Source organism: Lissotriton vulgaris, chromosome 4_1 (assembly GCF_964263255.1).
Source record: "Lissotriton vulgaris chromosome 4_1, aLisVul1.2, whole genome shotgun sequence".
Lineage (NCBI taxonomy): Eukaryota > Metazoa > Chordata > Amphibia > Caudata > Salamandridae > Lissotriton > Lissotriton vulgaris.
This window is the reverse complement of record NC_141691.1, coordinates 2,017,351,272-2,017,367,276: the sequence shown is the minus strand read 5'-3', so window position 1 is coordinate 2,017,367,276 and position 16,005 is coordinate 2,017,351,272. Positions and strand designations below refer to the sequence as shown.

General features: G+C 47.1%; 1 protein-coding gene across 1 annotated transcript in view; it reads left to right on the top strand.

The window, feature by feature from the left end:
• LOC147724890 (kinesin-like protein KIFC3) overlaps nucleotides 1-16,005 on the top strand; it is a 205,085-nt gene that overhangs the window by 146,862 nt on the left and 42,218 nt on the right. The window contains exons 9-12 of the mRNA XM_086966413.1: nucleotides 2,014-2,187; nucleotides 4,474-4,621; nucleotides 8,660-8,790; nucleotides 9,529-9,640. Coding sequence (XP_086822539.1) covers nucleotides 2,014-2,187; nucleotides 4,474-4,621; nucleotides 8,660-8,790; nucleotides 9,529-9,640 — 565 coding nt within the window. The remainder of the gene's footprint in view (nucleotides 1-2,013; nucleotides 2,188-4,473; nucleotides 4,622-8,659; nucleotides 8,791-9,528; nucleotides 9,641-16,005) is intronic.

Genomic DNA, 16,005 nt, shown 5'->3' with positions numbered 1-16,005 from the left:
AGAAGGCAAAAATAGAACGTTAGTACTCTAATATTGGGTGGTACCAAGGAAGAGAGGCACTTAGTCCTCATGGATGTGCAGGACTGGATTGGGCCACTATTTTAGAGAGCAGAAACATGTTGACACTAAACTGAGGGTGGGCTCCATTGTACAGTGTTCAATGCAGTGCTTATAGTCATGCAGTAGGGAGGTACTAGTACAATTTCCATCAAACTCACCTTTCCTTGTGCTATTTTATTTCTCTTAGGTCCCACACACCTCACTGTTAGGGGGGCATTTCATTCTCATCCTAAATAGCTACAGGGGCAGGCCACCATATGGACTCTATGGTGAGATGTGGCCTGATGATGAAGCATGCCATTTGGGTGGATGTGGGCATTTTTCCTATCCAGAGAACTCCCCTTCTGTCGGGTACCAGCTCAGTCAGAAGTTCCATTTCTGACTTTTCAAAGATGGTGTCAGATACCTCTATGTTATATTGTGATTAAGGAAAAATGTTCTTCTGATACTAGGAACTTTACTTTAATTCTCTCCTCATTGTTTTATTGAGTCCAGCAATAGTGTGCAAACAGCAAAGTCTAAAATCTTGGGGGCAGATTTATGAGGTCGTTGCGCCTCTTTGCGCCGCAATTGCGTCACTTTATTTGACGCAACTGCGGCGCAAACAATGCGCCCTATTTACAACGTGAAGCATCTAGGAGATGCGTCACGTTGTAAAGCCCTGCGCCATAAGGAGGCGTTCCTGCGCAGGGGGGCGTTCCTGCGCAGGAACGCCTCCTGAAAGTGGCTGAGAGAAATCTATGAGATTTCACTCAGTCACTTTCAGGGCAATGCTGCGTCAAAACCCTGCGCCTGCTTGAAGCAGGCGTAGGTCTTGACGCAGCATTGTGCAGATGGTGTACCCCCCGAGCCTTGCTGGAGCTGCGTCGCGCTTGCGACGCAACTCCAGCAATGCGCCACATTTCCAGCACAGATGCGTCACGCATCTGTGCCGTTTTTGCGCCATGGTGCGCCGCATTATAAATGCGGCGCACCATGGGTGGCGGAGCTGTAGCGCACTGTGGCGCACGTTAACTGGCGCATCCCTGGGGATGCGCCAGTTAACATAAATCTGCCCCTTGATCTTTAGTCTAATCCCACAATACTCCTCTATATCCAGTAAGTATTTCATAACTCCAGATGATAGCGCTTTGAATTTCAATCTCTACCAACAAGGGTCCGGCTGCAGTAACTGAGTATCTCGAAAGCCTAGCAGGGAACGCTGCAAAACACGAGGAACTTATGCTCCATAAATTGAAGATAGCTGCTACCATTGCAGATCTTATGAGAGAGCCCTGGCACTCTTGGACATGGACTATGCCATTTCGCTGGTGCAAACTTCGTAGATACGAAGCCTCGCACAAATCAGCGTCCACACTCTACATGCACCACTAAACTCTTTTGCTATAGAAGACGCAAACATCTCAATAGCTCGGAGGGGCACATCTCCGTGGCTTTCTAGTTTATGCAACTGAGCCTGGTCGTGGATCATGACAGTTATTCTTCTACCTCGCTAGAGCTCAGTGCGAGGAAGTTATTCTATGCTAGACATCAGTTTTGTAGTTTTCTCCTGGAGTCAGACGTCAGTGTTGATGCCTTAGAGTTGGTCATTCCCTCATGAGCTCAGGATCCAACGTTGAACCTTAAGGAACACGAGACCGTGAAAGAGTGATGTGAGCTCCAATAACCTAATTTAACCTAATACCAGAAACCTCATCTTTACCAGACACTGATGGACTGATAATTCTCAAGTGAAGAATCACACATGTAAATACACGCTTCATACATATTTTTTAAACATCTGACATACACTCATTATACCCAGCAATAGCAACTCATATTAGAGTCCTCACCTCTGATAGGAGATACACCTCACACCTGCATGAAGAGTGGTGCCTGGGTGGGCTGAGCTGAGCAACAGTAGTGCATGAAGACTATCATCCTTGCTATACATTCTTTATGTTCTCCATATAGTATGTGACAAAAATGGTGGAGGTGGAGTCCCCCGTGACATTGAAGTCGCTGGCTGAAGCTGAGGAGAGGAACCACATCCTGGTGGAGCAGCTCTCCAGCCAAGGAAGCAGATGCCAACGCTTGGAGGAGCAACTCAAGGGCTCAGAGAGACTGACCTCCAGCCTCCGTCTCAAGGTAGGTGAGGGCGACCACAGACGCGTGTGTGCTATTGCTTGGGGGCTCCCAAACAGAGGATGTCAAGCAGATCTCGACCTGTGGGGATCAATACTTTTTGGAAGGGCTGACACTGATGCCATCTCACCAAAATAGTTGGTGTAGAGGTGACATCATACATCACTTAACCCATACATGGTATCGAAGATGACATCACACGACCTTTGATCATACTGATGGGACATTGTTACATTTATAAGCCCTTAGTAGTCAAATGTGTGAATTTAAAGGGAATACTGTCTAGCCGTCTCTACCGAAAAGCAACTAGGGAAAGGTGACGTTCCAGATCAGAATTTCTGATAGGATTAATGTCAGGCTTTATTTAGTGGTAATTCTAAAGTAGCGGATATTCCCAAACTCACTATAGTGACCTCTTCCCCATAAGAGAGGGAGTGTGGGAAAGTGAAGACCAGATCCCATGTAATTTATGCACTGTTCCTGCAACCCCTTCAGGGGGTGCCACAACTCAGGTGTCCACGGAGGAAGAGATATGGTTACTTTATCTACCTCACTGAGTGACGGAGCGGGTCATCGATACGCATATGGGTAGGTGCAGTCGTTGATGGTTCTCGTACTGGCTCCTTTGGACCCAAGGAAAATAAAGGCCAGCATTACCTGACTTGAGCATCATGCTGGTCCTCAGACCAAGTGTTTGTCTATGGTTTCTCTGGGTTTACTAACACTAGGACTGGTCCAGCCCTCTTAGTGTGGGTTGAACCCCCTCCCCCCAAACAGAAATTTGGTTCCTGTAACAGAGAAGTCAATTAAACATTGAAACCTCTTTAGGTGGCATACCACTTAAAGGGCGGGTGCTAAGCATAACAGCAAGGGGCTGCACATCTGGAGGAACTGATGTGTTCTTGAACTGCTGCCACGAGAGACACTAGATCAACAATGCTGCAATGTGTGCATAAGGTGCAGTGGAAAAGTGTGATGTAATAAAGTACAGTCTCTGAATAGTGTAACCTATTGTTTAGGGGCATATTTACAAGGGCATTGTGCCACTGGAGCATCACTTTTTAGGACTCTCCGGTGGGGCAATTCCCTGCTCCATATTTTGACAAAGCAACTGTAAGCCACTTTGTGTGGCTTCACTCCGCTTTTTAAATATCATAACCTTTCACACAGGTATGTGCCTGAAAGGGGCGGGCAATGGGTGTTGCTGTGGGTTTCCCACCGCAACACCCATTGCCTCTTAAAAACCCACAGCAACACCCATTGCCTCTTGACACAGCCCCTGATTTACAAGGATGTTTAAATTTGAGGCAGTGCCAAAAAAACTAACGCCACGCAAGAGCAGGCATTAAAGTGACGCAGCTAGTGGAAATGCTTTTATTTCTCATAGATTTTGCTCTTTCTATGTGTGCCGCATTCTGCAGCCTACATAGAAGGAGCAACTCTCGTTTAGGTGTCCCTTCCAGCACATAAACAATCATCCCTGCAGCACAGACACTCTTACACCATGGCGCCAGGGTGTCTCTTTTGGGGATAGGCAGCTTTTTTTAGTGCCACCACAAAGGAAAACACAGGGGTGCACTGTATTCTTGTGAATATGGCGCATCCCCACATTACTTAAATAATGCAGCCTGGCGCTGCTAAATTGCTTGCAGTGCTGCGTCACTTATTTGTAAATATGCCCCTTGGAGTGTTAACCCTCTGTGTGAAAATCATTTTTTAGTGTGCGCCTTGGCACACGTTTGCAATCCCTTGTGGTCTTGACTTCCAATGTGGTATAAGGTGTGACTATTTGTGGGCCTGTTGCATGCAGAGTTGTACACAGCCGGCATGCGTTGACGGCCTCCGTTCTCATCCCACATTGGGGTGTGGGCAGGGACAGCAGTATGCACAGCCTTGCTCAGTGGAGGAGGAGAGTTAAAGGCTCAAGCTGCCCAGACACCCTGTGTCATTGATAAAAGACCTGAACCAAAATAGGTCTTAAGAAAGCGTCCAACTCTCGCAGATTACTTTAAGATTTTGTGCCTGAATTAGAGTTGGATCCTAATGTATCATTTCTAGAGATGAATTTTATCCACCATCCCACTATTAAATAGATGAAATTCCCTCTTGAGGATTCTTCTCTGAATACAGTGCCTCCTCCAGAAATGTGAAGCCTGCCCTTACCACCCAAGTCTAGCTCAGGCCATAGGGTCACCCTTCCCTGGTCCTCCATCCTAGTCTCCTCTGATGGACTGCGGCGTGATGCTGACCGTGCAACAGCACTGACGCGAGTTCCTTCTGGCTCCCCAGATTTCATCCTACGAGTCTGAGATCCAGATGCTCAGGGAGGAGCTGCTGCAGGAGATCAGTCACCTGGAGGCGCAGAAGGAGGAGGCGGTCAAGGAGGCATCGGAGTGCTCGGAGCAGCATCTGGACCAGCTGCGGGAGCAGTTCTCAGGTGCGAGCCGGCATGGGCAGCAGCGGGCAGGTCATGGGCAGCAGCGGACAGGTCATGGGCAGCAGCGGGCAGGTCATGAGCAGCAGCGGGCAGGTCATGAGCTGCAGCGGGCATGTCATAGGCAGCAGCGGGCAGGTCATGGGTAGCAGCGGGCAGGTCATGAGCTGCAGCGGGCAGGTCATAGGCAGCAGCGGGCAGGTCATGGGTAGCAGCGGACAGGTCATGGGCAGCAGTGTGCAGGTCATGGACAGCAGCGGGCAGGTCATGGGTAGCAGCGGGTAGGTCATGGGCAGCAGCGGACAGGTCATGGGCAGCAGCGGACAGGTCATGGGCAGCAGCGGACAGGTCATGGGCAGCATCGGGCAGGTCATGGGCAGCAGCGGGTAGGTCATGGGCAGCAGCGGACAGGTCATGGGCAGCAGCGGACAGGTCATGGGCAGCAGCGGACAGGTCATGGGCAGCAGCGGACAGGTCATGGGCAGCATCGGGCAGGTCATGGGCAGCAGCGGGTAGGTCATGGGTAGCAGCGGGTAGGTCATGGGCAGCAGCGGACAGGTCATGGGCAGCAGCGGACAGGTCATGGGCTGCAGCGGGCAGGTCATGGGCAGCAGCGGAAAGGTCATGGGCTGCACGGACAGGTCATGGGTAGCAGCGGGTAGATCATGGGCAGCAGCGGGCAGGTCATGGACAGCAGCGGACAGGTCATGGGCTGCAGTGGACAAGTCATGGGCTGCAGCGGGTAGGTCATGGGCAGCAGCGGGCAGGTCATGGGCAGCAGCGGACAGGTCATGGGCTGCAGCGGGTAGGTCATGGGTAGCAGCGGGTAGGTCATGGGCAGCAGCGGGCAGGTCATGGGCAGCAGCGGACAGGTCATGGGTAGCAGCAGTTAGATCATGGGCAGCAGCGGGCAGGTCATGGGCAGCAGCGGACAGGTCATGGGCTGCAGCGGGCAGGTCATGGGTAGCAACGGGTAGATCATGGGCAGCAGCGGGCAGGTCATGGACAGCAGCGGGCAGGTCATGGGCAGCAGCGGGCAGGTCATGGGCAGCAGCGGACAGGTCATGGGTAGCAGCAGGTAGATCATGGGCAGCAGCGGGTAGGTCATGGGTAGCAGCGGGCAGGTCATGGGCAGCAGCGGGCAGGTCATGGGCTGCAGCGGATAGGTCATGGGCTGCAGCGGACAGGTCATGGGTAGCAGCGGGTAGATCATGGGTAGCAGCGGGCAGGTCATGGGCTGCAGCGGGCAGGTCATGGGCTGCAGCGGGTAGGTCATGGGTAGCAGCGGGTAGGTCATGGGCAGCAGCGGGCAGGTCATGGGCTGCAGCGGACAGGTCATGGGCTGCAGCGGACAGGTCATGGGCTGCAGCGGATAGGTCATGGGCTGCAGCGGGTAGATCATGGGTAGCAGCGGGTAGGTCATGGACAGCAGCGGACAGGTCATGGGCTGCAGCGGGCAGGTCATGGGCTGCAGCGGGTAGGTCATGGGTAGCAGCGGGTAGGTCATGGGCAGCAGCGGGCAGGTCATGGGCAGCAGCGGACAGGTCATGGGTAGCAGCAGGTAGATCATGGGCAGCAGCGGGCAGGTCATGGGCAGCAGCAGACAGGTCATGGGCTGCAGCGGGCAGGTCATGGGTAGCAACGGGTAGATCATGGGCAGCAGCGGGCAGGTCATGGACAGCAGCGGGCAGGTCATGGGCAGCAGCGGGCAGGTCATGGGCAGCAGCGGGTAGGTCATGGGTAGCAGCGGGTAGGTCATGGGCAGCAGCGGGCAGGTCATGGGCAGCAGCGGACAGGTCATGGGTAGCAGCAGGTAGATCATGGGCAGCAGCGGGCAGGTCATGGGTAGCAGCGGGTAGGTCATGGGCAGCAGCGGGCCGGTCATGGGCAGCAGCGGACAGGTCATGGGTAGCAGCAGGTAGATCATGGGCAGCAGCGGGTAGGTCATGGGTAGCAGCGGGCAGGTCATGGGCAGCAGCGGGTAGGTCATGGGTAGCAACGGGTAGATCATGGGCAGCAGCGGGCAGGTCATGGACAGCAGCGGGCAGGTCATGGGCAGCAGCGGGCAGGTCATGGGCTGCAGCGGGTAGGTCATGGGTAGCAGCGGGTAGGTCATGGGCAGCAGCGGGCAGGTCATGGGCAGCAGCGGACAGGTCATGGGTAGCAGCAGTTAGATCATGGGCAGCAGCGGGCAGGTCATGGGCAGCAGCGGACAGGTCATGGGCTGCAGCGGGCAGGTCATGGGTAGCAACGGGTAGATCATGGGCAGCAGCGGGCAGGTCATGGACAGCAGCGGGCAGGTCATGGGCAGCAGCGGGCAGGTCATGGGCAGCAGCGGACAGGTCATGGGTAGCAGCAGGTAGATCATGGGCAGCAGCGGGTAGGTCATGGGTAGCAGCGGGCAGGTCATGGGCAGCAGCGGGTAGGTCATGGGTAGCAACGGGTAGATCATGGGCAGCAGCGGGCAGGTCATGGACAGCAGCGGGCAGGTCATGGGCAGCAGCGGGCAGGTCATGGGCTGCAGCGGGTAGGTCATGGGTAGCAGCGGGTAGGTCATGGGCAGCAGCGGGCAGGTCATGGGCAGCAGCGGACAGGTCATGGGTAGCAGCAGTTAGATCATGGGCAGCAGCGGGCAGGTCATGGGCAGCAGCGGACAGGTCATGGGCTGCAGCGGGCAGGTCATGGGTAGCAACGGGTAGATCATGGGCAGCAGCGGGCAGGTCATGGACAGCAGCGGGCAGGTCATGGGCAGCAGCGGGCAGGTCATGGGCTGCAGCGGGTAGGTCATGGGCAGCAGCGGGCAGGTCATGGGCAGCAGCGGACAGGTCATGGGCAGCAGCGGACAGGTCATGGGCTGCAGCGGGCAGGTCATGGGTAGCAGCGGGCGGGTCATGGGTAGCAGTGGGTAGGTCATGGGCACATCGGCAGGGCCGCTTGAGGGAACATGTGTAAGCATGTGAGAGTAGAACTAAGGAAGGGGAATCGGATAGGTTTGATCGATGGATATAAGAGCGAGAGTGGGAGCAGTGTTTGACAAAGATGCACCTGTTAGAACTGGTAAAGGTGAGAATGGATGGAAGCCAAGAACTTTGGGCGAGTGTGAGAAGCAGTAGGAGAGGCCAGTGGTGAATGCTCTTGATACTTGGTATAACCACCTTGAAGGTGTTAGTATGAGTGACAGGACAGGTACATAGGAGCGAGCTTAGGACATGTGCATGGATGTGTATGAGTTCAGACATTCGTACAAGTCAGTGGCTGCTCCTGCATGGAGTGGGTAGGACTTTGAGTCTCAGGACAGATGTAAAGGTGTGTGAATCCCCTTGCAGTCTGACAATATGAGTCTTAAGACACAGGTGTGTGAGTGATAGGACACATGCACTGTTATGTGAGTCCTCTTGAACCTACAAGATACAAGGGGGAATCCGAGAGCAGGTGTACACATGTGTGTACCGTCGTGGCCCATTGGCATGGGATTGCAAGCTTCAGAACATGTACACACAAATGGTAATGTGGTTCCCAGGACAGTTGAGGTCATAATACTGGTTTAAAAGTAGGTGAACCCTCCTGCACCCTGTGTGCAGTAGGGTGAGTTCCAGGGAAGATGGCCATTTGTGTTTGACCCCTCCTGCACCCAGTGGATGGTATGGTGGGCCCTAGGACAGGTGACTAGGCGTGGTTCCTCTTGTACGTTGTGGGTGGTAGTATGAAACTTAAGACAGATGCTCAGGTGGTTCCTTCCTCTTGCTTATGATAGCTCAAGACGCAGGACAGGTGATGGGTGATGTTATGCTTGGTTGATGGTTGATGGTAAGTAAAGACCTTGGGCAGGTCCAGAGGTGTGTGATTACTCTTGCATCTAAGGTAGGGGGAGACAAGTCGCTTGACAAGCGTACAGGTACATGAATGCTCAACCACCCTGGGGGTGGCAGTGGAGGTCACAGAGCAGGTGCACAGGTGTGTGGTCGCCCATCCTTGCAGAGATTGACTGTGCTGTGAATGAGGCTCTGCTGACCTCTATCCTTTGCCTCTGGTGTCTCCAAGGTGTTCAGCGGCGCTTGTCCACTCTGCAGCCTTTTGTCAAGACCATGAAGACCAACTACAACAGCCTGCGGAGCCAGGTCAAGAATTTCTCCGAGTTCTACGAAGCCGCCATCAAGGAGGCCAGGAAACAGGTGTGTGGCTGAATTATGCCTTGTAACCTAAGGTACCCGTTGATGGGCGGAAGCAGACGGACGAGGAGCTAAGGGTCTAGGAGAAGGTTGACAAAAATATCTAAACCTCAGCAAAGATCCTTGAAGGATTTTGGGCTGGTTAGTGCTTACCAAAGAACCCACATCCCTGCTCCGACCCAAGGCTATTTTATCCTTATAGTCTAATTACTGAGTACCATTGAAGCTTTGAGTTACATTAATGTATATGGGTATTTGTAAGGCACTGATCGAGCAGTGTCTGAGAGTGGCGGCGAGGGTACAGCAAAGTTTACATGAGCGAGAATGCTCCTGGGTGGGGCTCATCGTTTCCAAATATCATTTTCTCGTAGGAGGTGAGTTTTCAGAACTTTTGAATTGCAGGAGGTCTGGAGCAGTTTTCTTCCAGATTCTGAAGGGTGTAAATGGAGAAGACCATTCTTTTGACTTTCTCTTTGTTTGCAGTTTTTTAGTTCTAGTTTGTCGATGTTCAGGCTTGTCGTATAATGCTCTCTGCACGACATGTTTCTTTCCTCAATCACAAGAGCAGGTTCCATAGGCCTTGTGTGTGAGGCAGCTAATGCTGGACGTTCTGGGGAGCCGGTGTCCTTCAAGCAGGGTTGACTTGACTGACCCTGTTCATAGCAGCGCAAGTCGCTTACGCTGGGGTTCCTTCATAGTTCACACTCCACATATAATATCTTGAAATTGATCTTTTTTCAGATCTGCTCAGCAGTGACCGAAGTATCACATGTGAATAAGGACCTGCTGCAGAAATACCAGCGGGAAGTTCTCCTAAGGAAGAAATACCATGACCAGCTGGTGGAGCTGAAAGGTGAGATGACGTTTTGTCGTCATACTATGTGGTAACATAGCATACCACAATATACCACAATATAACATAACATAACTCAAAACAACACAAAATAACATAAGATACCAAAGCAAAACATGACATAAGATGAAATATTATGACATGATATAATATGGCATGACGTGATATGACATGAGATAATATCATATGATATAATATGATATAATATAATATAATATAATATAATATAATATAATATAATATAATATAATATAATATAATGTAATATGATGTAATATAATATAATATAATACTTGATATGATATAATATAATATATATTAAAATATACCTTCAGAGGCTTGTTTTTCTAATACTGCCATCTGCTTTGTCAGGACCAAGTGCAACCCATGGGTAACCCTGGATTGACCCGTCTTGCTCTCCATCATTGTGGCGCCGACAGATGAGCTGGTGTAAAAGGGCCACATTTACGGGCTGTTTTAAAGTCCAGTCGTGGTCCACTGGGGTGAAAAATGGCCTACACACTTAGCCTTTCAAGCCGGCTCCACTTGCAGTGCCAGAGTGACAGAGTTCGTGATAGGTCACTCCAAACACGGACATCGTGTACCATGCATTGCACCCTTAGAAGATGTCAAACAAGACACCAATGGCTTCATCAGGAGTCCGGTGCCAAAGGCAAATGATTAATGTGAATGATTGCATGAATGGGGATTGCAAGTCGGGCGCTAAGTGACCTTTTGTTGAGGCCCTTATTTCATATTCTCATCATCAATGTAGGACGTCGGCTCCTTAAGTAGCGCACTAAAATGAAGCCCACCGTGCAGAGAGTCCAGTGAGACCCGGATTGGTCTACAGAGGCTAAAGTAGATAATACTAACACTCTTTTTGCAGTAGTGCAGGGGCGAGCAGTTAGGCTTAACAGAGGGTAGTGCTAAGCATTTGTTGTACTCACAGAGGCAATAAATGAGACACACACTCAATAATACATTTGAGACCAATTTATAAAACTAACACCGATTTTAATGTAATTTTTCAGACCAAGAAATTTGTTCTACAGTAAATGCTTTTAAAGTTATGAATTTTTCACGTTCCTAAAATGAATTACTTTTGTACACAATTGCGTTTCATTGAAGTCAATGGGAGAAAAGATAAAAATGCATATAAAATCACACAGCTGGATTTCAAGGTTCACCTTCAGAATTTAAGTAGGTAGTGAGGCCAGGCCCAATGTTCCACCAGCAGATTCTCTGGAGCGTCCTAGTTTCCTCCGGGTGCAGGGTGCTGAGGTTGTTGGTAGCTGGCGAGCTACAAAGGAGGGGCCACTTGAAAACACACTACACAAAGGGACTTAAAGGCATGTCTGAGGGCTCCTACTGAAAGTGCACTAAGTGCTGCCCTCTGGAGGGGAGAAAGGAACCGCCCAGACATCCCCATGCAGTTATTCACTGCACGAGTCTGCAAGAGGATGTCTCTCCCCTTTTTAAAGTGCAAGCAGTTTGCCGCCTGCACTGTGAAACACATAGCAGATTTAAAACAGCTACTCTGTATTGGATGTACGTTGTTACGACGCGTGGTATTACCACGCGTACCGTTATAACACGTATTTTACAATGCAAGTCGTTACCACGACTTGCGCTGTAGGGGTGCGGACTTAGGAATAGTTTAATTTACTATTCCAACACCAGCCTACGTACAGTAGGGAAGGTGTTGGAATAGTAAATCAACTATTCCTTGTCCTTTAGCGCCCTCCAGCGCAAGTCGTGGTTACGACTTGCGTTCTAAAATACGCGTTGTAACGGTACTGTGGGGTAACATCCGCATCGTAAAGGATGTTCCCCCTCCGTATTTCACTAAGATGCACTGCCCCGAGAGCAGCGCAAGTTCATGGCTGCCCTGGGGCGGCGCATTCTTTCTAATACTGTTCGCAGTCCCTATTTGCACCTGGCACACCCTTTGAAAAGAGTTCCATGTGGCAAATAGGGACAGTACTTTGTATTCATAATACAGCTCCTTGTGTACATATGCCTTAAAGGTCTGATGTTGTGGTATGACGTTGTGGTGGCGATAGGGACATAACCTTATTTAAAAGGCAGCGTTAAGTCACTTAACGTGGCTTAAGACTGCCTCGTACATAAGGCCCACTTTCGAACTATGGTTAGCTTGAAAGCGGTGTGCAGTGGGTGTTGTGGTGAGTGTTCCACCGCAAACACCCACTGCTTTTGACGCTGCCCCCTTTGTACAAGGGCAGCTTACATAGGAGGCAGGGCCAAAATTAGGACCAGGTAAAATCTGGTCTCAAGTTGGCAAAACGAGGAGAAATGCATTATTTCTCCTCGTTTTTGCTTTGTCCCTGTGTGCTGCATTGTGCAGCACACATGGAAAAAGCAAAATGCCATCGATAGTGTATGTACAGGAAAGTCCCCCTTCCTGTACATAAACAATCTAAAAAAAATGCCATTTTGTGACTTTCATGTGTGCTGCATTGAGCAGCACACATGATAGTGACAGAATGGCAGTTCAGGATTGTTTGTGTGCAGGAAGGGACACTCAAGGCTGCACCATATTTTTGTAAATATGGTGCAGCCTTGCATTCCAGAAGTGGTAGAGAGGCGTTAAGCCATGATGGGTAACGTCGCACTGCCACTTCCTTGTACATATCCTCCCATGTTTGGAAAAAAGGGGATAATGGACCAATACTTCAATCAAAATACTTTATTTCGGCCACCAGGACCATAAAATTACTTATACTATACAGAAAAAGTCTGATAAATAAACAACGCTAAGATGCAATACTGTACAATTTATACTAAAATATCTCTAATATATATATTAAAAAACATTGGTATAAAATGAATAAAACCGTCATAATACATCTGAATACAAAACACAATAAAAAGGGAGTGGCACCTGAGTTAAGAAGGGGATAAAAGCTTCCTGAGCAGCTGCCCCATGGCTCCAAGAAGCTTGGCAACAGGTATAGCAAGGATTTAAACTGCAATCTTCCCTCAAGATGCAGGAGTGCGGCTAGCTGACTACGCTGGCATAAACCTCTGCAAGTAGGGGCAAACCAGTACTTGTAGGGACATGCGTAGGTGGGATAGACTAAAAAGACATGCAGCACACTCTCAGACATAATGGAGTATAGAGGGCATATATCGCTATCCCCTTCAGTCCATCGCTTTGCGAAAGCTCTCAACGGAAGTGTACCCGCTCTGAATTGAAAGAACAGCTTTCTGTCGCTGAAAGATGTCACTTGGTCCCAATATGACTTGTAGTCAATCTGATCCTTAAAGTCAAGAAATTCTCGGGATAAGCTAGGAAGATCATGTCTTCTCAAAACCTTGGCCGCAATTGCTGACCAATAAAGCTTTTTCAAGGCAAGTTTTGATGGAAAAGAATTGGTGGCTAGATGAATCCAAAGTTCAGGAGCCCCAAAAAAAGTGCACAAACTCTTTAATGTGCAAATGCCACAGAATTTTGACAGAATGGCCTGAGATAATGACATTCTGGAGGGCAGAAGTGTAATGTACGAGTTGTGGGGTAGACCATAACCGCCTCCAATATAACAGTGGACGGAATATGACTTTGTAAAGTAGGCTTCTTACACCCATGTCTGAAAGAAGTGGTGCCAAAGGAGCGCTAGTAGGGAGAAATGCCAACTTATGATAGAATTTGTTTTCGGCGGTGGTTAATGCATCAAGATTTGCATGCCCCCCTAATTCCACCCCATAAAGTGCTGACCTCAACGCCCATGACTCATATAAAAGAAGAGCAGGCCTAATAGGTTTAGTAAAGGAGGGTTTGTAGTCCTTATGGACAGATCATGTTAGTTGCTTAAGTTTTAAGGCAGTTTATGTCAAATGCACCCCTCCGCCCCCATAGTTCTAGGCCCTTTTAAACAGTTTATTAGGGTTAAATGTCATTATCTTAGTTTTGGTCATACTGTTCTTCAGATGCCTGTTGACGCAGAACTCCTCAAAATGCATCAAGAGTTTCTGAAGGCCGTTCGGGGTCTTGGATACCAAGAGGGTATCATTTGCGAATAGTAGTAATGGGGTTTTGACTTCAGCCAAAGAGGGTGCATCTGAATCAACATGAGTTAAAAGGACAACAATATCATTTGGGTGGGGCTAGGGCGCAGCTCTGTCTTATGCCTCTGGGAACTGTGATTTTGTCCGTCAAGTGTTCCCAATCTTACACGTGCAAAGTTATCCTCGCGGAGACGGGCTACCAATGCCAGTAAATGCAAAGGCATTTTCATGTCTCCAAGAGTGTGGCAAAGGCTGCAACGTGGCTCTAGATCAAAGGCCGAACATAAATCAACAAAGGCTACATATAATTTAGCCTTGTTGATTACAACAGTACGCCAATAGATCAGTAAGAAACAAAAAGCCTTACCTACTGTGGATGTTTTTGAATGGAATTCTGTCTGAAAAGAGCAAAGAACAGACATATCAGAGGTCCAATCCTGGATCGTCTTAAGAACACATCAGCAGAATTATTTTTGAATGCAATCAATGAGACTTATTGGTCTGTAATTGCTTGTGACTGATTACAACAGGGAGCTAAGGGGATCAGGAACAGGTCGTCCCCCTCTCACCATAACATGTACAACGAATGTCTGACATAATATCGACAGACAGAATATCGAAATACAAAAATATCGGAGCAAAAATATCGACATCAAAAATATCGGAATCCTATCTTCATAAAGGTAAGTACAAAAATATCGAAAAAATAATATCGTAGTACAAAAATATCGGAATCAAAAATATCGTTTTTTTAAATGTATTAATAATAATGTAAAAATAATTTTAAAATACATATAATTTTACAAATATTAAATAAAACTATTAAAACAAAATTAAAACTAATACATATACATTTAAAATAAATAAAACACTTAATAATTTAATGTAATTTTTTTTAATGTTATTTATTTGATTTAATGTAATATTTTTTTGTTTTTACCCTGTACGCCTGTACCCCAAAAACCCAAAACTGACCCTGAACCCTAAAAATATCCCTGTACCCCAAAAACCCAAAACTGACCCTGAACCCTAAAAATCCCCCTTTACCCAAAAACTGAAAACTGACCCTGAACCCTAAAAATACCCCTTTACCCAAAAACTGAAAACTGACCCTGAACCCTAAAAATACCCCTTTACCCATGAACTGAAAACTGACCCTTATCCCTAAAAATACCCCTTTACCCAAAAACTGAAAACTGACCCTGAACCCTAAAAATACCCCTTTACCCAAAAACTGAAAACTGACCCTGAACCCTAAAAATACCCCTTTACCCATGAACTGAAAACTGACCCTGAACCCTAAAAATACCCCTTTACCCAAAAACTGAAAACTGACCCTGAACCCTAAAAATACTCCTTTACCCAAAATTAATTAATATTATTTAATTACCAATTAATTATTAATTAACAATAACAATAAAGTAAATATATTAGCACATTAGCAGTAATTAATTTAATAATTAATATTATTTTTCCCAATTAATTAATTAAGAATAACAAAAAATTATATATAAAAAATTACTATAATTAATGTAATTAAATAATTAATATTAATTAATTGCCAACTAATTAATAATTATAAATATGTACAAAATTATATTAATTAATTAACTAATTAATGTAAATTAATTACCAATTAATTATTAATTAAAATATGTACAAACATATATTAATTAATTAATTATTATTAAATTACTTCCCACCCTATTCCCCTATAAACCCATAACCCGCTACAGAACATATTTATCAATTAATCAATTAATTAAAATTAATTAAAAATTATTTCTCAATTAATTAATTAATAATTCCTACTAATTAATAATTAATTTAACATAATTAAATTACTTCCCACCCTATTCCCCTATGAACCCACAACCCGCTACAGAAGTAAAAGACAATATTTAATTAAATTACATTAAAAATAAATAATAAAACATAATAAATACAATATAATATACACTAAATTTATTTAAAAATTGATATTAGTAACATCGAAGTTATTTATTTCGATATTATTGACATCGATATTTAAAACTTCGATATTACTGATATCATACTAATATCGATATTAAGACTGTCATATTACTTACCTTCGATATTTTGTCCCATCGATATTTAAACTTCGATATTTTTGTATATCGATATTTAAAAATCGATATTTTGTCTGTGTACCATGTACAACACAGGACCTGTTCCTATGGTGAATATACTTCTCCTGATCATGGCCAACCAATAATATTATTAGGTGGACAAGCGGCTGCAAAATCTAGCCATCTTGTGTTACTGGATCAGGGCCACGAGAAGGAAATGAGAAGAAAAAGTGTGGGAAAGGAGTG